Source organism: Nycticebus coucang, chromosome 23 (assembly GCF_027406575.1).
Source record: "Nycticebus coucang isolate mNycCou1 chromosome 23, mNycCou1.pri, whole genome shotgun sequence".
Taxonomy (NCBI): domain Eukaryota; kingdom Metazoa; phylum Chordata; class Mammalia; order Primates; family Lorisidae; genus Nycticebus; species Nycticebus coucang.
This window is the reverse complement of record NC_069802.1, coordinates 36,482,138-36,505,232: the sequence shown is the minus strand read 5'-3', so window position 1 is coordinate 36,505,232 and position 23,095 is coordinate 36,482,138. Positions and strand designations below refer to the sequence as shown.

At 47.6% G+C, this 23,095-nt stretch overlaps 1 protein-coding gene across 5 annotated transcripts; it reads right to left on the bottom strand.

Annotated features, from left to right (window-relative positions):
- Nucleotides 1-5,990: 5,990 nt before the first annotated feature.
- Nucleotides 5,991-22,653, bottom strand: ZNF518B (zinc finger protein 518B). 5 transcript variants are annotated; one of them, XM_053577595.1, is made up of 3 exons: nucleotides 22,546-22,653; nucleotides 19,884-20,281; nucleotides 5,991-12,533 (listed from the first exon to the last, which is right to left on the bottom strand). In XM_053577595.1, the coding sequence occupies exon 3, from the start codon at nucleotides 12,343-12,345 to the stop codon at nucleotides 9,097-9,099; it is 3,249 nt and encodes a 1,082-aa protein (XP_053433570.1). In that variant the 5' UTR covers nucleotides 12,346-12,533; nucleotides 19,884-20,281; nucleotides 22,546-22,653; the 3' UTR covers nucleotides 5,991-9,096. The 5 variants fall into 5 exon arrangements, with proteins under 5 accessions (XP_053433570.1, XP_053433571.1, XP_053433572.1 ...); XM_053577596.1 differs by lacking the exon at nucleotides 22,546-22,653 and adding an exon at nucleotides 22,022-22,297; XM_053577597.1 differs by lacking the exon at nucleotides 19,884-20,281 and having other exon boundaries at nucleotides 22,546-22,637.
- Between the last annotated feature and the right edge of the window lie 442 nt (nucleotides 22,654-23,095).

The window sequence follows — 23,095 nt, the reverse complement described above, 5'->3', positions numbered from 1 at the left end:
GGGTCACAGGGACACTGCTGGGTCACAGGGAGACTGATGGATCACAGGGAGACTGCTGGGTCACAGGGAGACTGATGGATCACAGGGAGACTGATGGATCACAGGGAGACTGCTGGGTCACAGGGAGACTGGTGGGTCACAGGGAGACTGGTGGATCACAGGGAGACTGCTGGGTCACAGGGAGACTGGTGGGTCACAGGGAGACTGGTGGGTCACAGGGAGACTGATGGATCACAGGGAGACTGCTGGGTCACAGGGAGACTGGTGGGTCACAGGGAGACTGATGGATCACAGGGAGACTGCTGGGTCACAGGGAGACTGCTGGGTCACACGGAGACTGCTGGGTCACAGGGAGACTGATGGGTCACAGGGAGACTGCTGGGTCACAGGGAGACTGATGGGTCACAGGGAGACTGGTGGGTCACAGGGAGACTGGTGGATCACAGAGAGACTGCTGGGTCCCAGGGAGACTGCTGGGTCACAGGGAGACTGATGGATCACAGGGAGACTGATGGATCACAGGGAGACTGCTGGGACACAGGGAGACTGATGGATCACAGGGAGACTGCTGGGTCACAGGGAGACTGATGGTTCACAGGGAGACTGCTGGGTCACAGGAAGACTGATAGGTCACAGGGAGACTGATGGGTCACAGGGAGACTGGTGGGTCACAGGGAGACTGATGGATCACAGGGAGACTGCTGGGTCACAGGGAGACTGGTGGATCACAGGGAGACTGGTGGGTCACAGGGAGACTGATGGATCACATGGGAACTGCTGGATCACAGGGAGACTGATAGGTCACAGGGAGACTGATGGGTCACAGGGAGACTGGTGGGTCACAGGGAGACTGGTGGATCACAGGGAGACTGCTGGGTCACAGGGAGACTGATGGGTCACAGGGAGACTGATGGATCACAGGGAGACTGCTGGGTCACAGGGAGACTGGTGGGTCACAGGGAGACTGATGGATCACAGGGAGACTGGTGGATCACAGGGAGACTGGTGGGTCACAGGGAGACTGATGGATCACACGGGAGACTGCTGGGTCACAGGGAGACTGCTGGGTCACAGGGAGACTAATGGATCACAGGGAGACTAATGGATCACAGGGAGACTGGTCGGTCACAGGGAGACTGCTGGGTCACAGGGAGACTGCTGGATCACAGGGAGACTGGTGGGTCACAGGGAGACTGCTGGGTCACACGGGAACTGCTGAATCACAGGGAGACTGATGGATCACAGGGAGACTGCTGGGTCACAGAGAGACTGGTGGGTCACAGGGAGACTGCTGGGTCACACGGGAACTGCTGAATCATAGGGAGATTGATGGATCACAGGGAGACTGCTGGGTCACAGGGAGACTGCTGGGTCACACGGGAACTGCTGAATCACAGGGAGACTGATGGGTCACAGGGAGACTGCTGGATCATAGGGAGATTGCTGGATCACACGGGGACTGCTGGGCCACAGGGAGACTGCTGGGTCACAGGAGATGGCTGGATCACACGGGGACTGCTGGGTCACATGGAGGCTATACTTTTAGTTTTCTGAGACGTGTCCATACTGTTTTCCATAATGGCTGTACAATTTACATTCCCATCAACAATGTAGAAGAGTTCCCTTTTCTCCACATTGCTGCCAGCATCTGCTGTGTTTTGAATAATAGCTGTTCTAACTGTTTAGGATGACGGACTGAAATAGGAGTTTTCTAAACGGTCAAATTACTTCTGTTATTCACAACAATAGGTAAGATTGGAGCTGTTCTGACCGCCCTGCAGCACCTGCCCAGACTGCTAGTGGCTTTTAAAACCTTGGGACCAGCTTAGAGCTCTCCAGGGGCCCTCCCACACAAAATGGCTGGTTCTAGGAGTTTATTATAAATGATGATTTAAAACCCCTATGTGATACATACTCAGGGTCAAACTCCCTTATTAAGTGTCTCCAGACCCGCAGTCCTCAGAGCTGACAGTGGAGGGGAGAGCCACAGATGTGTCAGCCCTGCCCACGTGGCTGAAACCACACAAAGCCCACCGCTCCACAATCCCTTCTGCCGTTTGCCCTCTAGTTTCTGAAGCGAGACAGGAATTAATTCATGGTTGGGTGTTCTGTGCTCAAAGGGCAAACTGGAAAGTTAGGGAAAATTAAGATACCCTCCCCAGCAGCTGCTGTTTGTTCAGTTTTTAGGAAGGAGGACTTCAGGATTTCCATGTGTGGCCCTGGACGCAGCATCACAGGGGCCCATTATGTGCATTTTCATGAGAGCACAGCAAGTGGGTGCCCCTCAAAGCCCCCTGAGTGTGAGTCACAAGCTCCTGTGCACGGCCCTGAGGAGCCCCAACCCTCAGTCCCAGCAATACAGCAAACTGGCAGTGACATCACGGCCATGGCAAACAGGTGGGGGCCCCGGACAGGGGTGTGGACCTGGCTCCCAGAAAGCTGCACGGTAACCACCTCCTGCTCGCTTGCTCCCCACCTGGGGTTTAGGGCCCAAGGTGCCCAGTGCAGGCACCACCCTCTAGTCCCCAGTTTGTCTTTCCCCATATGCCCTCTGCCCTCTGTTCTCATCACCATCCGTTACTGCCTGTGGTGGTGCCGTCTGTTAACAGGACCAGCTGACTTCTCCACGAGATAGGCACTTTACTTGTCCTCCCGTTTTCTAAGAGTGCTAGCAATGCCAGGGCAATACCTAATTCCTAACCTGGAGGTGGGGGTGGGGTGGGAGAGGTGATCAGAGCAGGTGTTCTTGAGAAAGAAAACAAAAGATATGCCAGACAAAGGCAGAGACCAGGAGCAGGGTCCTTGGCCAGTGCTTTGAAACCTCTCATCTGCATCTGAGTCACTGGGACCTGCAGATTCCACTCCAGGGTGTCAGGCTGGGGAGTCCTGTGGGAGTCCGTGGTTCTCACAGGGTGTCACGCTCACGCTCTCAGCCCAAGAAACTCCTGAGTGGCAAATTCTAGGCAACCAAGGATAAGGGTCTTGCTGTTACATTCACGGTTGTATCAAGATGGCTGGGGCCTGCTCTAGGAAAGATGTTTAATCTCGATTAGCAAACAAATTCAACTGAAGACTGTTTGAGATACCATGATTATTGTCAGTTCTCACAATAATCCTGCCAGATATAAAATGTTAGTTTTGGCTATAAAACCGGGGCTAGCACTGCACGCATCGAGGCACAGAAAGACTGAGCTCCTTTCTGAAAGTCACTCAATTAGTGGAGCAAGTTGTTGTTTACTGAGTATTCTGTGTACTGCCACATTTCCTTATCCCTGCAGTTAGTTCAAACTGCTGTGCTAATTCCTCCAGTGGACTGTCGGGGACATGGTTTGTGTCACCTCCCGGCTGAGGCGTTAAAGAGCCACTGCTCCTCCTTCCCTGTTTTCTATTCTGCCGTCTGAAATGTGTGGCCCCAAAGGTGAGGTCACTGTGAGTGCCGTTCACCCTGCGCTGGCCTTCACATGTGGGCGGTCAAATCTTTGCTGCATTTATTTTTTTTTGAGACAGAACCTTACTTTGTTGCCCTTGGTAGACTGCTGCAGCATCATAGCTCACAGCAACCTCAAACTCTTGGGCATAAGTGATTCTCTTGCCTCAGCCTCCTGAGGAGCTGGGACTACAGGTGCCCACCACAATGCCTGGCTATTTTTCTATTTTTAATAGACATGGGGTCTTGCTCTTGCTCGGGCTGGTCTCAAATTCCTGAGCTCAAAGGATCCTCCGGCCTCAGCCTCCCAGAGTGCTGGGATACAGGTGTGAGCCACTGCACCTGGCCTCTTGGCTGTATTTGAACCACTGAACATTTTAGTTTTGTTGTCAGATTATTCTGATTTGTTATGGGCTTGGTGTTGACATAGCTTCTTATATACCGAACTTTTTATCTGGGACCCTGGCCCCCTAAATGTGAGCAGAGCCTTCATGAACGGGATCAGCATCCTTATAAAAGCAGCCACAGAAAGGCCCAGGCCCCTCACCCCTTCTCAGTGAGAAGGAGGCTCCGTGAACCAGGAGGAGGCCCTCACCAGACAGACTCTACTGGCACCTTGACCCTGGACTTGCCAGCCTCCAGCCCGTGAGGAACACATTTCTGCTGTCAACTGCCCAGTCTGTGGTGTATTCTGTGTACGGCCACATTTCCTCATCCCTGCAGTTAGTTCAGTGGCTGCAGTGGGCTAAGGCCATGGCATGGGGATTGCGGGCCGCCAAATAATAATGTGTGCGTCGTCTAACTGGCAGTTGTATGTCAAGGACATGACTGTTGTTTGTATTTTTCTAGGGATATTGAACAGAATAAAGTAGCAAAATTGACTGAAGAAGAAATAGAAAATCTGGAAAAAAAAATATATAATCAGCATAGAAATCAAATCAGCCTTTCATACTCTCTCACCCTGCTCCCTTGCTGACCCCCGTCCTGTCTCTCTTCTGCCAAAGACAGCCCCAAGGTGTTCTCACTGAGATTTGACCAAGGACCAGCTCATCTCTACTCTCTGAAACAGTCTGCACCAAATCAAGTGCCACAACTCACTGACAAACATTTTTTTTTGTGGTTTTTGGCCGGGGCTGGGCTCGAACCCGCCACCTCTGGTATATGGGACCGGCGCCCCACTCCTTGAGCCACAGGCGCCGCCACTCACTGACAATCATGAAAATAAAACAGTGTAAGTAGTTTTCAGAGGCAATTACAGAACAATGGCACTCACAATTTTCTAATGTTATGTACTAACTCAGCAGCACTATGTATAGAAAGATCACAACAAAGTTAGGTTTATCCCATGACTATAAACAGAATATGAGGAAAAAAAAATCTATTCAAATAATACACTACATTAGGATTTTAAAAGAAAAATACTCAAACTTAATAGATATATGAAGAAATTTAAGGCCAGGTGCAGTGGCTTTACACCTGTAATTCCAGCACTTTTCAAGGCTATAGGGGAGGATTGCTCGAGACCAGGAGCTCAAGACCAGCTTGGGCAACAGTGAAACAAAAAATTTTTTAAAATGTGACTACAGTTGGCTCACATTCTATTTTGTTGGATAACACTGCCCTAGACTAAGTGTAAAGTCAAACCACTGTCAAAGGTGACAGGCGAATCCTGCAAATTTCAAGATGACACACTTTAACTCAGAGAATAAACTGGCCAAATCGCTCAATTTCAGCAACTTCCTTCTTTTTTCCATGGGGGTCTGCCAGTATTTAAAGGTTTTTTTTTTTTTTTTTTTGAGACAGAGTCTAAATGTTGCCCTGGGTAGAGTACCATGGCGTCATAGCTCACAGCAACCTCCAACTTGGGCTTGTGATCTTCTTGCCTCTGTTTTTTCTATTTTTAGTAGAGACGGGGGTCTTGCTTTTGCTCAGGCTGGTCTTGAACTCATGAACTCAAACAATCCACCCGCCTCGGCCCCCCGGAGTGCTAGGATTACAGGCATGAGCCACCACTCCCGGCCTTAATTCAGGTTCTATTTTCTTCCTATTCCTTTTTAACTTGTTGGGCTCTGAGAGTTGAGATGAGGATATTAAGCACACTCTTTAAATATCCTCACATTCCTTCCGCCCAACATACGTGAAACTGGGTGTCAAAGCTCCATAATATTTGAAGAGATGACATCAGCAATGGCGGCTTCGCTCACGCAGCCGGGGGCTCATCACTGCTGGGGACTTTCCACCCAGGCCCTGCTCCTGCCTGAGAGGCCAGATGTGAAAGGCAGGCTGAGCGCCCACACTGACCAGAGGAAGAAAATCACCACTGCTCTCCAGACCTGCACCTTTTGTAAATTTAAGCTAAAGCAAAACAAAGTAAGCTGGCCTCCTATCAGGGTCTGCATAGTTAGCCAGCAGTTAATCTAATTCAAAATGTACCTTGGTGGCACTGAAAATGCCTGTTGTGAGAATGCCTTTACTGAAGGCATCACAGACGTATCCTGCAGGATGGGTGTGTAGTGGACAGCCACCTTGCCAGACATTTGAAATCAAAGGGAGGAGAAAATTTTACAATTGTTTTATTTAACAAAATTTACGCAACTTCTATAGCTATATACAAACGTATTTCAAAACCAGAGCAGCGGACACACACAGTTAACACAAGAATTGTAATAATGCTTAACACGAGGTACACAAAGTTTTGTTCTCTGCTCAGACAGGCATTTATGAATTTAAAAATTATTCCCAAGGCTGAGCAGCATCATGCCTTCATTTTCTGGGATGGCTTATATAATATGGTCTAAAGAAAGAGGGACGGAGCTTTTGAGACTTAATGTAGTCACCTTAGTTCAACGAACATCCCTTGGTCCACAATCAGGGCTCACAAAATGTTCTGGACTAGGGATAAAAATTTGATTAAAATATAATTATACTTTGAATTAGGGGTTTCTTTTTAAATTTTTTAGTCTATATCATAAATATAACAAGTTCATTTTTCTGATCTCCACCCCAACAAACTACTTTAAAAAAAGTGTAGGGGTCACGGTGTGTGACACAACTTTTGGGGGTGGGACAAGATTATAAGAGGGACTTTACCTAACAAATGCAATCAATGTAACCTGGTTCTTTGTACCCTCAATGAATCCCCAACAATTAAAAAAAAAAAAGAAGAAAAAAAGAAAGTGTAACTTTATTAGTAGTACTGACAAATCGTCGTGACCAGAGGTCCTTCAAGATGGCACAGATGATGGTCACACAGCCCTGCCTCTGCTTCCCCTTTGTTGAAATGTCTTTATTTTGTGAGATGTTCCTAATGTTCAGCTATTTTCTAAAGCTCTGTATTCAGGGAAGACAGCTACTTTTTGCTTTCCCATTTTTATGAGTTCTAGGAACACTTCAATTTCTTCAAGGGTCTGATAATTGTGAAAATCCCAAAAAGCTCTGCTACATATTCTACTCACAAAATTAGACCCTCAAGTATGTAAACTGTGTTTTAGATAATACATGAAAAACAGGTGACGCACAAAGTGTAAATATCTCAGGTTGATGCTTAACACTGACCTGATACACGGCCAATTCTAAGTCTAGCTTCTTAAGAAAAAGCTACTAAGTGGTGAGGTATAGAAGGAGAAAAAAAGTAAAAAAACAGAAAAAACAAAACACATCACAGCTTTTTCTTCTCTCCTCCACGTCCTGGGAACTTTCTTCTATGCTGGAAGAGCACAAGTGTACAACATGGATAAAACTTCAGAATGCTTCTTTATGTGTGAAACGGTATCCAAGATCCATTTCCCTAAAAGCACCACATGAAATGCACAAGGGCTGAACGCTGTGATAAAATGACCCACAGGGGTTTCCCTTCCTGCTCACTCTCCTTGTAGAAAGCAGACCCCATCACTTGCTGTGCTTTCATTTTCTAAGAATGAGATCAGACCATTATAAAAATGTGCTTCCAAAATAAATTATTTCTAGAATATAAAACATTTTACATTTATCTAGCCCACTTATTATAAAATAGGAAATCAGAAAATTAGCTACTGCAATTTTCATATGGTAAAAAATATTTTGTGTACACACATACACAAATGCAAGTTTTAAATTTCAATAAAAATGAACCAATCAACTTAATAATCATGTATTGATACATAAATGTTGATTATCTGCAATGAGAGCCAACTATAAAGGGGTCCACTCCACCTACCAGAGGATAATCTAGGACTTTCCCACATGGAAAAAAATAAAAAGTCCCCAACTGACTACCCAGGAAGACAGAAATCACTGTTGTCTTGTTTTTCCAGATGTAACAACCCCTCCGTTCCATTCACTGTACCCTGCAAGTCCCCTAAGGCAGGAATAGTTCTCCAAAGAACTGGAGCTGGGCTGCCTGGTGGCTCTCTGCTGCCTGTGTTGTGTGGAGGCTGCTGCACTGACGGTTAAGTGAGGACTGCGACCTAGCCCTGAGCTGCACCTGCCAAGCTGCCCACCGCTGAGGATGCCTGTGCAGGGGACAGGGCCAGGAAGGCGTGGTGGCCGAGAGGGCATGACTGCGGCCAAGACTGGCTGAAGCTGATCCCGACTAGCAAGGAAAGCCAGGGACCCTGCCCGGCCACTCCAGCATTTTGTTGATGTCTGCCAGTAGCTAGTAGTTTCGAGGGAAACCCATAGAAGCCTCAAAGGCACAGGAGGAAAGACAGAAGCGAGTGGGAGGCTGAGCCAGGACCTGCCCTGGGGGCAGTGCTGCGACCAAACTCCTCTCACAATTTGCACTGCAAGTCCACCTTGGAATGTATTCCCAAGTTTTATCTATGTTGCAAGATGTCTGTTGCCTCATATTTTTTCAATCAGTCACTTGATTTATGTATGTGGGGGTGCTAAGGACAAAGATTCTAAAAGAAATGTTAGATTTCTTTCTATAATAAGCATCTTTTTTTTCCTCCCAAAAGGCACATTCCCTACTCAACTGGTCATAAATCAAGGTATTTTAAAAGAAAGCAAAAGCTAAATACTTGAAAATGTTATCTTTCTTCTCCTAACACCTGCTGTTGAAGAAATTTAGGCAAGTTCCTGGAAATAGTCTTTAAAATGGCCAAAAGCAAATTCTCTGTGCTCTATGAAACACAAGTATTCTAGAATGAGGGATGGATGAAAAAGAATGGCCAGTTTTCTGTAATCAAATTTAAGACTGCTAATAAAGTAGAAAATATAATTTCCATTATGAACAAAATATTTAGGAGACAAGTTAAAGCAAAAACAAAGTGGATGTGCACACCAGGTTTAATTCTTCAGTAGCACTTATAATAAAAATACGTGTAGAACAGCCTCAGTCTGCCCCTCTGAATGCGTGACGGAGGACCTGTGTCTACTAAGAAAAAGGAATGCTAGACAAAGAGGTCTCGGGTCGCACTGAAAATCTGCTGAAGTTCCAATCCTCTCTCCAGGAAAACACATACACATCGACTCCTGTGTACAATTTCACGGACATCAAATACATTCGAAGGTCCAGTCTCATGTCTCAGGTTCAGACGCCTGGCTCTCAATCTTCTTACAAGGGATCTCAAGAATTAGGAACCCTCTCATTTCTACAGTCTGTATTTCTCCTATTGAATCTGGAAGGAGGGGACCCCAAACCAGAATAAACTAAAAGAAAAACAGTTTGCTTCATGCGCCATTTGTACTTATTTGCCCTTGGAAGACAGCACGTCCCAGTCTCTGGTTGCTTCTATCAGATGCCGCTGGCCATGACTCATCCACTCCTCCTGGTCTTCATACAGCCGCCCACAGAACCAGCACTTAAATATACACTGCGAGGAGTCATCAGGCAAGGAGTCCACCACCTGGTAGTTGTTTTTATGAACTTTTTTAAGTTTCATTTTCAACATCATTTGCCTTCTGATTTGATTGGCTTCCTCTGCATTCTGGTAGGTGAGCCGGAAGTGGTGCCGTTTGATACCTAGCTGGCACCTAGTTCTTTCTGATAACACAACTTTGAGGACGTTGCCTTTGTACTTATTTATTACCTTCATCACATTGGTCACTTCTGGGGAGTCCACATCAGGATGGTTTAACACGATGACGGGCTGGTTCCGGCGTGGGCATTTAATTAGCTGATCTGGCTTAGCGGCTACCAGTCGAAGTTGTCTTGCAACCTGAAAAATTGAAGGATCCTTGAGATAGCGGCTGGGGTCAGCTTGGATCTTGTTTTTCTTCTTGGATACGCTCACTTGTTTGGTTTTGTTTCTACTTATAGGGAGACTTCTGGGAAGCAGCCTCCCTTGCTTGCTCGAGTCGCCACTCCCCTGCAGTCCGTGCATGAGAGCAGTCTTTCTCGGGGTGGTGCTGCAGAGGGCACTCTCTTTTCTTGGTTTAAGCCGAAAAGATGTCTCAAGATTTTGGGACATGTCTCTTGGCTCACTTTCACTCATCAAAGGCTGGATGCCTGAGTCTGTCTGTTTCACAGGGTAGGAGGGAAAAGGTTTTATTAACTGTGTCTCATGGCAAGGTGTGTCTGGAGGCGCTTCACAGGTAGCTTCTATGATGTGGGCGTCCTCAGAGGAGTTGAGAACCCTCAGCACTGCCCCTTTGGGGATCAACACTGGAGCAGCAACGTGAGGCTTTCTGGTCTCTCTCTCTGTTTTCCCACTGATGCTGCTGACAAACTGTGGATGTATCTGCTGACCAGCAAGGTGTCCATGACCACCAACACCACCATCATTCTGAGGTTTCTGGAGAGCACCTGTGGGATGACCATGGCCAGTGAATGACACATTAACTTCTTGAGTATTTTCAGGGACAGCTTTCGAAGTTGTCTTTGAGGCCTGCCCTGCAGAACGGCGATAGGCACTGTTTGCAGCCAGAGACGAGGGCTTGCCGCAGGACTCGATCAGCTGAGCGATCTTTCTGCGCAACAGTTCAATTGACTTTATCTTGGATGTTGAACTATTCCACTTAATGCCCTCAGGGACATTTTCAGATCCAGAACTTAGAGAAAACACTGATGAGATGACCGGGCCATCAAAAGTGTCACTTGTCTTTTCAGAATTCTTTAATTCCAAAGGCTTATCCCCAGACTGCTGAGATCTGATTCTGTCTTCTCCAGTTCCGTTTACGTGTAAATGCTCACTTCCCTGCTGGGAGGACATCTGGCTTCTATGTGCAACTGCCTTTTGTTCCTCTGTCTGGTTCTCTTCCAGCTTCCTATCAGAGGGAACCATTCTTACAGGAATGCCGATCTTACATCTAGACTCCACGTCATTTTCTCTTATGGGCAACCAGCCCTTTTCTCTAGGGAAGGGGATGGACGCAGGTGATGTGGCAAGAGGGAGTAACCGCTGTGAGCCGCTGGACAGCCTTCGTCCACCTTCAGCAAAAGAAACAGCAGCTTTATACGGAAAAGGGTTTGATGCAGCTCCAAGCCCACAGAAAATACCGTTTTTTAAAACAGATGCTGGTGAACGACCTTTTAAGGCAACAGAATGAAGAGAGGCTCTATGTGGAGATAAGTTATTTTTTTTCTGCAAATCCTCAACTCTTTCAGAATTGAGAAAGGATTCTTCATGGTTGCGTACATTAGAGTTTGACATGAAAAAGTCGTAAGACCTTACCCATTTCACATTTCTAAGTTGTTTCTGAATTGAAGACTGAAGACGATCAATCCCTATGAGTTTTCCAACATTCCCTTCAATTGTTAGGGACTTTTTCTCTGCAGAATCTATTTTTTCTTGTTCATCTGAACCCTTCTCTTTAGTCATATGCTCAAAATGACCTCCACTGCTCCTGCCAGCTTCGCGGCAATTATTTTCTTCCCGTGGAAAGAGTTTCAGAACCAGCTGCTGTGTGCCATTGACAACCTTCACATCTACCAACTGGGCTAAACAGTTCGCAGGCACGACCAGCTCTGCCGGGGCCACGACTGTGAGCGGCATGCCTGGCTGGACAGGTTCTTTTGCAGGAGATAACACTTCTACCTCAACATTTTTGTTCTCAAATAGGCTGGCTTCACTTTGCTCGGACAGGGCCATTCTATTTGGGATGCAGACTACATCTTTTTGGTACTCCTTTGGTTCAGGTAACAACACGATACTGTGCATTTTGTCTTTATTTGCATGGAGAGAGAATCTTGAAAGCTGATCTGATAACTTATTTTGAAATGTAGTCCTTGGACTGGAAGCTTTCAGAAGCTCCATGTTTTGTTTTGAAGTGCCAGCTCTTTTTGGCTCCAGCTTGGCGCTAGTTTTGAGTGGCTGTTTCGCACCAGCCCTCTCATGGACTCTCTTCCTGTGTTTGACAATATAATCGTTTCTGATAGCACCGTAGTCACAGTACTCACACCGATAAGGGAAGATGCCTGTGTGTTTCACCAAGTGCCTCTGAAACTCTCCTTTCGTATATGAAATGTAGCTGCAGTGAGAACAAATAAATTTAATCTCTTCATGTTGGAGTGTGTGCTTTTTGAACTGCAAAGGGTCCTTTGTGGAAAATCGACATTTATCACAGTAATATTTGCCTGGCTTAAAGTTCCTCACCTTAAATTTGTTATTGACAGAACTTGAAATGGCTTCAATTTTATTTCCAACATGAGTTGCACTTGGATTATTGTTCACAAAGTGGAAATTGGGAGGAGCCACACCCAGACTGCATTTGAAGCAGACATATACATCTTCCTTCTGGCTTTGCCCCATAGCCTTTTTCAAATCTTGACGAGGGATTCTGTGAATGCTTTTGCACTTTACACATGTAACAATGGTCATCATGGCAGCCTCTGCCTCTGAGCCTTGATAAAAAAAGCTTTGCACTTCCTGTCTATCTGGTCGAGGTGCTCCACTAGCACCAGGCTGTTTGGGTGACATGGTCAAGGAATTGTGTCCACCATTCATTTGTGTCGCATATAACTGCTGTCCAATATCCTTCATCTTCTTTATCTGCATTTCTAAAAAGAGCTGACTGAAATTTGGAAAGATTTCACATGATACGATCCTCAGGAGGCATCCTGCAATACAGTTGGTGACAGTGCCTGGAGGAGGGGCTGCTGTTTGCTGGGTACACACTTATCTTTGCTGGATATACCGCCACAGGGCTGCAGGGTCACAAAATGTGACTGACATTCCCAGAAACACTAAAGGAAAACAAAATTATAAATCTTGATTAATGTAAGAACTTAGGGTTTAGTTAAGCCATTACCCTATATTTTAAAGGTTTTGAAAAACTCTCAACACACGAACTTGGATCCCTGTGTTACAGTAACATGTGATACAACTGAGCCTGAAAGAAAACATTTCTACAATTCAGCCCTCTAAAAATCATCACCTTAGTAGACCAATCATGCACATGGATATATAAGAACAAGGACACCACAGCGGCCACTCAGAATAGCCTTTGATCAGTGGGAGTTATTTTTAAGGGTCGGTAAGCACATCCTAGCAATTTCACAGATGTATTTCTTAGTTCACAAACGTCTTATACAGAATACTGTTGGTTCAGCTTTTCAGTATGTGAGTTACGAGCTGTAGAGAGGCCTTCACCCAGCGTTCACACCTGTTTCTACACTACGGCTCACTCTCAGCATGGACACCAATTCTCTTGCTCATACGCCCAACTGCACTCACAGGTGATAAGAAGGCCAAGATACCGACAGTGTGAGGAAGAGGAGGGATCACTCCTTCACATCCTGTGAGCACCTGCCTGAGCCGGGCACCACTGGATGCTGCAGGGCAGGGGACAAAGTGCAGAAGGGAGAGGTGACACACGCATTTATCAAATGGTGTGAGGCCACTGGAAGAGAACACTGCCAGGTGAGGCGAAGGCAGAAGGGGGGGGAGGCAGGTGCGGAGTCAGGAAAGGCCTCACTTCCAGCTGACATCTGAGGGAAGACCGGGGGCAGCAGGAGAGTGAGCTGCCTGGGGAGTGAGAGGCAGGGCCCAGGCTTGTTGAGGGGTGCGTGGCAGGAGAGCAGTGGCACCAACCCACCCGATTTATATATCAGCATCCTGTACTGCTGTGAGGACAGCAGTGTGCAAGGCGCAAAACAATGGCAATAAATGCAAACGGCCTGGAGTAGGGCAGAAGAGGTGACAGACATTTTCTAGAGCAAGTGCGTCCTCCAGTCTACACAGATTCATGTAACTTAGTGACAAATTTTTATATAATCTTTAAAGACAGGTTTTTAAAGAACATAAAGAACTAGGAGCCAAACAAAAACAATTCTAGTTTGGGATCCACCAAAGCCTATCATGACCTTTAAAAGGCCACTTATACCTCTTGAGCCTCCATTTTTTCACTTGGTGGTTAGAATGAGGGCCACTTGAGCAACCTCTCCCAGAGCTGCCATGCAGGCAACAAGGGACAACAAGAGTTCCGCACCCTTCTTTGAGTGTAGGACAACAAGGGACACTTGTGAGAGTCCTGTGCCCTTCTCTTGAGTGTAGGACAAATGCCTGTCAGTGTTTGCAAGTCACTTGTGGCAACAGGGCGGTAATGTCAAAGAGAAGAGAACTGGCAGCTGCCTCTGGCAAGGCACTGCAAGACCCGGAGAGACCAGGAGCCACACAAGGTGAGTGCACAGGCTGACCTGTGGGGCAGAAAGGCCCTCCAGGGGGGTCAGGAGAAAGCACATATTCTGATCTGGCCTAAAACCTGCCTTTCAAAGGCAGCTTTGAAAGCACTGAAAGAATTCATTGCATCTGCTGACAAGCAGGTGTGTGTTCTGCAGTGTTGTCTTTTCCTGGCAACTTCCAACATGCCAGGGAGCCATGCTGGCTTCCAGGGCCACATCAGTCTTGCCCTTGGCATGTGATAATCAGACATCCAAGAGATGGAGGCTCCCCGAGGGCCTCAGTGCTCAAACACACACCTAGGCAAGGAACAGTCATTTTGGATAAAAACTGGCAAAAACATAAGCATGGGAAAGACAAGGGCTTTCACACTCCACTGTGCTCTGTATAGACAGCAGGGCAGAACTTCCAGGAGTCATTAGAAGGTGACACACACCAGACTTCCCAGATGTGTAGAGAGACAAGTGAAGGGTGACAGAAACTCCTGCTTGCCCAGTGACCCCACGCAGGCTCCCACTGCACCTGCTTGTTCATCTGGCTTTGTAAAAAGGCTGGAGTAGATCCTTTCTGACCCCAACCTGACCCGGTTGATCCTTGAAATCACAGACTATTGTTACCATGTGCATGTCGGCATTCTCATCCACGAGGCCCAAGGCAGGAAATAAGGGTAAATGGCCTGATGGCTCCTGCCCGAAGGCACCTCAGAACCACACCTAAAATGGACACTCCAGGCCTTATCCCAAAGCTACTAAGGGAAGAGACCGCTGTGGTTTATGAAAGCACCCTAGGCAATCCTCATGAAAAGCCAGCCTTCAAAACCACTGGGTGAAGTTCCAGCAACATTTGAATCCTTAAAATATCTTCACCAACCAACCATGCCCTTACGCTGTAATATGGCCAATACAGCCATGGGCAGGAAGCGCCTTCCCTCACAGGCAGCTGCGTCCACACAGGTCCCATTACAAACAATTTGCCCATAAACGAAACTGAAAGTCAGCTTCCATACAGCTTTCTTCTACCGTGACTCTAAAGCTACAGAAAAACCCCTCATCTTTCTTGGCAGACAAGTTGTTAATCTGCACACTTATCAGCCAGTCCTTTCCATTTTGTTCAAAATATTTGCCTACGTGGGGGGGGAGGGAGAAAGGGGACGGGGAGGGGGAGGGAAACTAACTTTGCTTACTGGCACAGCTTGCTTCCAGACTACTTCAACATACCACCTTATATATTAACCATAAGGAATTCTCAAATAAATCATGGAACAGGAGTCCTCTATTTGAAGAATCACCCAAACCAGGAATCTACTGACAATTTTTTCCCCCAGCCTCCAAGATTCTTTAAAAGTCACAGAATTCAGATTTGTCATTTTCTAAGTCCCTTTAAAAATTGAAAGGTGTCATTCTTCCTGAAACTGAAGACCTGAAACTCTAAGACAGACTGGACATTAAGAGCACGTCCAAAGCAAGGAGTGGCCAGCTCTGTGACTGTGCGGAGTCTGCGGAGAACGGACCGATTCAGCCAGAATCCTCCCAGGGGAGCCTCTGCAAAACCGCCTCAGCAACTACTGTGAATTAAGAATCCACAGAAACAACTGCCCATATGAAGCAGGAGACTGTGATCAGCAAATACAGTTTATGGGGAAGGCAAGACATCTGGGCCATGACTGAATTACGTCACTTGGGTTTGAAAATATCTTCTTGGCTTCTAAGCTATTCTCAAAATAATGCAAGTGACTTCACTGGTGAAAAAAGTGTGAGGTTTCTTCAAAACAAATAAGTAACGCTCTCTTTGGGCTCTGCAACTAGTGTGGCTATTGACGGGGAAAAGGTATCTCAGATGTTAATGCTTCAAGACAAGGCTATGGGTGCACCACACAGAGAAAGGAAGGCAGTGCACAGTGGTGCTCACGCACAGATGCTCCTGAGTAAGTCACGGGCTCCCAGGCCGTCGTTCTTTCCACAAAACTTCCTCCATGTGGCCCACACCCAAGCACAACCACCTATGGAACCAGGTCCTCTTGCCAAGTCACCGTCCAGGGGAGGGATGGCCTGGGTTACCAAAGACACTGTGGATAAAGGTGCACCTGGCCGGTGAGGGCACAACAGGCCACATCAACCCCACGGCAGTGTCCACCTGTCTTCCAAACTCCAAGTGCTTATATCACAAAAGCCTCTGCGTTTGCCCTCCTAAGACAATTATAAACAAAAATTCTTTCAGATAATTTAGGAGAGCTCTCCAAAAACACAGAACATATTATTAACTTTATGACACAATAAATAAGATGTCCATTTAATATTAATTTGTTGTTTTCCAAAAATTATCTAATATCACACATAGTGTTTCTTTAACAGGATAGTATCTACAGCAGTAGCTGCAAATGCCTGCCAGGCCCCAGAGGGAAGGGGCATGTGCTCTCTGAACCGAGTCTTGTCTTCTTTCAATGGAAAGGCCAGGGAAAGCCTAACTGAATTCACCACTGATGGGTTCTCTTTTTTTTAGTTTTGAGCTCACTGCCCTAATTTCTTATGGGAACATAAGAGAAAAAAGTACTGAGTTCAGAAACCAGGTCAGTGACATTAAGGACTATAAAAAATATGAAAGAGGGAAACATTTGACTTCTAAATGCTGGAAACATCTAACGTTCAAATGAATTAGAAGAGAAATTAGTGGTAAAATAACGTTTAAAGCCAGAGATTCTAGAGTCAGATGACTGGGTTTAAAACCCATTATAAGACTTTCTAGGGGGGAAACCCACCCCAACCCTTTGAGAGCCGCCCCTGCCCCGAAAAAAAAAAAAAAAAAAAAAAAAAAAGACTTTCTAGGGGTGTGACCTGGGAGGCAAACTGATCACTCACCTGTAAAATGAGACACTAACAGTACCCACCCCAGTTATCCATCCTGAGGCTTAAATGGGACAGTGTAAGTAAAAGTGCTTTCAGGTAAGTTACAGACATACCATAAGCTATTAAGAATATTATTTTCCATTTGTTAATAAATCATCATCAATCACAAAAATAGTCAGAGGAGCTAAAAGACAGGCTGCTCAGCTGACAACTGCTCCTTCTAGAACGCCTGCAAAATGCCACGTGAGATTATCAGCTCCATCATGTTTGTCTGGTTGTGTAACTTGAAGGATAATCTACCTCTGGGCAAAATCACTCACTCAGCTTTCTTGACAAACAGGCTAACAGCTGCTCATAATCACTGCAGAAGAGACTCCAATTACAGGGGCACTCACTGTGGCTTAAGTTTCCATGTAAGCTCGTTCCCGAACTGCCTTTTCCTCACCCACTTCTCCCAAAGCTCAGCCAAACTGTGACACATCCCTGTGGCAAACAAATGTGTTTCCACGATAGACGTTAATGTAAAACAAAGGCAGATGACTGTCCAGCCACATCCCAGCACAGGAGCACCACTTGCACTTTGCTGAGGAGAGACGCTCCGCAGGGTCAGCGTGAAGCCACCCACTCATCCTTTTTCGACTGAGAACCAACTTAAGCAGCTCTTCCCAGAAATTCTGACCTAGACGTCCCCCTTTGAATGTGGCTTCTACCACATCCATTATGGGGGCAGGGACGCAGCTGCTGCACCCACGAAGAGCAAAGGGAATAGTGGGTGGAAAGTTTGCACTTCAAACTTTGAACCCTTATTTGCAGGGTCCTCAGGGAAGGGATTTTTCTCTGTGTACTGCCTAGCAAGGAAGCAGGCTTTACTATCATCAAACGTAAAAGGGTGATTAGGAGAACCTAGATATAGATTAGGAGAACCTAGATGTAAGTCAAACAGCCCACTAGCAAAGCCACTGACGATTACACTGCCCTTCCTTCTGTCTCTTCAGCCATAGCAAAGGTTTGTCTATCTTTACCAAGTAACCAAAAATTTAAAACAATTCTACCCCAAAGTGCCCAGGTAGCACATAGGCATTAACTGGTCAGGGGAAAAAAATCAACATGGATGATTTTAGTGTACACTGCTGGTATTTCCCCATAGGGTGACAGGAAAAACTGCTGCCTTGGTAAGAGCCTCTGCAGACCTTGAGAATGAATCCAATCTGAACTGAGTGGGTAAACAGGTCTCAACAGGGAAGAACACCAATTAAGCATTATAATCTTTACTTCAAACTACCTTGCGTTTAGAAGTGAATGCAGCGCAAACTGATTGCCATGCAGATGACAAAAAAACACTTCTGAGTGTTGCTGACAAACACACGCCTCAGGAATCCTAGGTTTCTTTCTGAAAACAAGCAAAACAAGCATACTGTTTGGACAACAGATTGGGGCAAGAAGTCTGCAGGCAACAGTCCCCATCTGATCCCTCTGCTTTCTGGGTGAAAGCAGCTCAGTGTAACAAAGTGGAAAGACTAAATGACCTTGGGATGTCAAGAACAAGGGTAAAAACCTAGGTCTGAGTGTGAATTTCCTCACTTACAAAATGAGAATACTACTGCCTAACTCACAAAGCTCATGGATGACAGCCATGGCCATGCAGGTGGCAGGTAACTTCATGTGTGGTAAAGAATAGATGTTTGGTCAGGATAGAAGTCAAGAGTATTTCTCTGAAACTTCTTCACATGGACAAGTGTTCAGTCATGTCCAGAGAAAAACTGGTAAACTTACCAAAAGGATGTCATGGTGGAAAGGCCTACAGCAACAGGAGCTTAGTAGTGGGCAGGAGGGGAGGACGTTGGCTCCCACTCCCTGTCTAGCTTCTTTGGGGAATGACTTGACAATGCAACTTGAGCACATCAACTGAGTCCACATCGAACAAAGGATTTTATAGGCTTTAACAGTTTAAAGAGAAAATCTTCCAAAAGAAAGAATATGACCAATGCTAGAATCTTAAAAGTCTAAAACTTTAAGTGTCTTATGTGGAAAAAAAGTGAAACAGCAAATATGCTTGTATTATGTATATGATTAAAAGTTAAGGCGGTAATGCAAATATTACTACAACAGTCTACATCATGAAACACATCAAGTGGCTTCAGGTCTATGCTTTACTCCTCTTTTTATCTGCCTTAAGGAAAACCCAAATGTTACAAAAGAAATGGATTAAGAGTTTGATAAAAAGTATAATCAAAAACAGAAGAAATATCCTTTACTAGACCAGTGTTTCTTAACTTTGGCTGCATTAGGGCAACTAACTTGTTATCTACTTAAGATAGTAAACTTACTATTTTCATTTTTTTTTTTGAGACAAGAGTCTAACCCTTGGTAGAGTGCCATGGCATCATAGCTTACAGCAACCTCAAACTCTTGGGCTTACGTGGTTCTCTTGCCTCAGATTCCCAAGTAGCTGGGACCACAGGTGCCCACCTAAAGGAGCTCCCCTGGGACAGCTGGTTACACCCTATACACTGGAATTATCTTGGAACTTTAAAAATGATGATACCTGGCCTCCATCACCCAAAGACTCCAGTTAAATTGGGGAGGTTATGGGGGGGGGAATAAAAGCTTCCTAGGTGATTCTAGTAGGCTGATTATCACCCAACATTACGGTGCATGTACAAACAGCAAGCATCGATGTCCCTGTACAAGACTTCATAGAACTAACCCACTTCTGGGTGCTTGTAGGCAGGACAAGGCCACCCTGCCAGTAATGCATACAATGGCAGTTATATACTCGGTAGATTTTTAGAAACTTGAATGTTCCTGGCCCGGTGCTGGGCACTGAGCACAAGGAACACCAACCAGAACTGTCTTACTCTACACCTGCCAGGGGCAGCCATCTCTAAGGCATGTAACAAGAGATGGAGAGAAGGGAGCAGGTTGTTCAGTGAGGTGGGAGATGCTCTGTCAGCTCTACCAGGGATCTGATGAGAGTGCTCTCTCAGGGGCCAGCTGCTGGTCAATCCTGGGGCACTGTGGCCCAAGCCAGGGGTTGGGGGGAGGGCCTGCACAAGCAGGTGCACATGTTACCTTGATCAGTCTCAAAGCCAGCCTTTAACTATCTGCTTCTTCCAAGATAACAGGACTGGAGAAGTTACAGGGCTTTTCTAAGGTCACAGTATTGGTGAAGAGCAGCTGCCAGTGTCCCATCTAAATTGTTTCCTGCTACCCTGCTGTGAGAACTGAAGTGACAGTCAGGATCTGTTGCCACTTGATCACTGTTCATACTTCCTGCCTGGAGCCTTGGAGCTGCAGATATAAAACAAAAACGTGACAAGTCCCATTGGCTCTTCCTTCCTTTCCAGGCCTTCTCTTCTCATACGTCAAGTGCCATGGATTTCCCAACTTCGGGCCCTGGTCGGCTTCTTCCCTCAGCACTCTGGGTGAAGGCGCTGCACAGAGGCCTGCAACAGGCGCTGCACAGAGGCCTGCAACAGAAGCCAGACACCTGGGTGTGAGTCCTGCACTGGCAAAGCCTCGGTTTCTCAGGGTGTGTTGAAAGGAAGGGCAATGAGCCCCAGACGTGCTTCTCAAGCAGGGGTACACGGCAAGGTCACCCAGGGAACCTTAAAACAAAAACAAAATGGATTCCCAGGACTCACAGGACCTGATGAATCAGATCACCTTTTCCTAGGGTGCAGTTTAAAATTCTTCCCAGGCGACCCCAGTGCCTCCCACCCCCAAGCCCACAGTGAGATGCATCTGGATGGGTCTCTCACTGCTTTCCTTCTAGGAGGAATCCTGAAAACTGCAGTTGGCTGGGTTTACATAACAAAGAAAATGCAGAAAACAGGCAGTTTGAGAAAAATCAAGATCGGGAAAATCCTTGCCAGATGACCTTGTTTATCAACAGCAAAGGGCTTGGCCAAGGAAGACACTTAAAATGCTTACTGGTTGAAAGACTGAAGGAAAGAAATAGCAGTCTTCATAGTGACAATAAGGATACCGTTCTTTGTTGCACAAAAACTGGCCCAGGTCCCCTTACTTAAAGGCAAAAGACCTGGAGAGATTGAAGTGTTTTCTTTTTTTAAATTGCCATTTTGCCTTTCTCCAATCTTCTTAAGTTTGGCAAAACACATCAGGGAGGTGTCCCAATAAATAAAGCAAAGCTCTCACTCTCCTTTGTCTGTGGTTTCTGAGCTGCAATTGCAGTGGATGTTATCAGCATAACAAAACTGGATGCATACAAAAGTGGTATTTTCAAAGGCTTGTATTTAATCCAAGATAGCATTTTTTTTCTTTTTTAAAAATACATACAGGTTAAAGATATCATTATCATACAATTTAAAACACCAAACACTCCATCTGTGTTTAGATTCCCTTCCTACTTAAGGAAACTACATTATACAGCACTGGTGTGTTTTCTGAATCCCTGGCTGGCATCTTCAATTATGAACACACGTTAGCAGTGGTTCTCAACCTTCCTAATGTCGGACCCACAGGTCGAGAACCCCTGCATTACAGCCTGGGTTGAACTTTGCATATGTGACTCAGAGAAAGATAACAGACACATTCCCAAGCTCTTCCACAGGACAGCAGTGCAAAGACTCTGGACACCAAAGTTTGTCTTAACTCTTGGTGACCTCTAACAGCGTATTTCCTTTCAGCTGTGTAGACTTCTACTTGTAGATTTCTGCTTTTAAACAGGATACCGTGCCCCCTATTCCACTGTTAATTTTTTAATATTACGTTGGTAAATCATTCATTATCCCAGTTTTTAAAGTCAGGGGTATTTTTAACTGGACATACTAAATACCCAATTTCTCTATAAAGGCGTGATGTTTTCTCCTATACTCTTTTCTGGCTTTCCCTTTCCAGTTAAGAGGCTTTCAATCCTTTGAACCCTACATAAGTTTTTTGGCCCTCAAACAGCCCCAAACTCCAAAGGCAACTAGATAAAAAGGGCAGGCTGGGATAGGGAGGTCTCCCAGAGGATGACATCAGCACCTGGACAATTCCCGCCGTCTCCATCCATCCTCCGCTCCCTCCTCCCTCCGCCTCCCGCATGCCCAGGTCCTCAAAGGAAGGGCCCGTCGCTGGCCACACGCGCGCGCTCCCAGGGAGACAATGCCAGCCCGGTTCTCAAGTTTATTGTGGGCACGCTCCCGCCGACGGCGCCCGCTATCCAGGCGGGTGCTCGGCCAACGGCGGGGCGTGGGGACACCGACCTTGCGTCGCCGTCTCCCGGGGACGTCCGGGGACTGCTTCCAACCGCAGAAAACCAAAGACCGTCCACGCTTGGCTGCGAGGCCCGCAGGCGGCTTTAAAAATGGCCTCCCCACGCCACTTCCTGCTCGGGCCGACGGTAGCGGCGCTCCGGGCCCGGGCAGCGTCGGCGGCGCGGGGGGCGGGAGCAGGCCCAGCCCGGCGCCCCGAGTCCCCGCGCGCGCGTCCGGCCAGGCCGCGGGGGAGCGGCGCACAAAGGCCGGCGGGGGGCACGGGGCGGCCCGCGGCCTCGCCCCGTCCCGCGGCCTCGCCCCGCCCCGCTGGCGGCGCTCCCGGTCCGCCGCCCCCCACCCCGGCGGAAGCCCGCGGCCGGCCCCCCGGGACGCCCGCCACGACGTCGGCCGCGGCCTCGCCCCCCGGCACGGCCCCGTCAGGCCCCGTCAGGCCCCGCCGCCGCGGCCCCGCGCCCGCTGGACGCGCCCGGCGCGCGGGCCCAGCGCCCTCGGCCTCCCGCTACGCCACTCACCGCCGCCGGGTCCCGGAGCCAGGTCCCGGCGAAGGGGCGTCTACGCCGCCGCCGCCGCCACCGCCGCCGCGCCCGCTGTAGGTCCCTACCCGGGGGGCGGAGCCCGGCCGGCGCCGCGCGTGCGCACTGAGCGCGGCGGCGCAGCTGCAGCGGGGCCGGCGCCTGAGGTCTCTAAGGCGGCGCTGGCCCCCGCCAGGCTTCTGCTGGGCTGAGGGTGGGGGGGACGCCAAGCCAGGCCTCTCGGCCCCAGCGCGCAGGGCTCCACCCGCGCGATCTCACCGCAGCCTGCGATGTCCGCGTTCGGCCGGCTGCGCCTGGACACCCGCTGCGGAGGAGGAGCGGCTGCGCAGCTGACCTCTAGTTTGGCCTGGCCAAGCCGGCAGTCCCGCCGCGGGTGAGCGAAGCGAGAGCGCCTCGATGCAGGAGATGGCCTGGAGCCTAGGGTTCGAATCCCCACTCTGCTTAATGACTCCTTTACAACCTGGCCAACGAACTTTGGGCGAGGAAGTCCCCTGACCTCCCTGACTCAGAGCTGTCACTTGTACAGGTG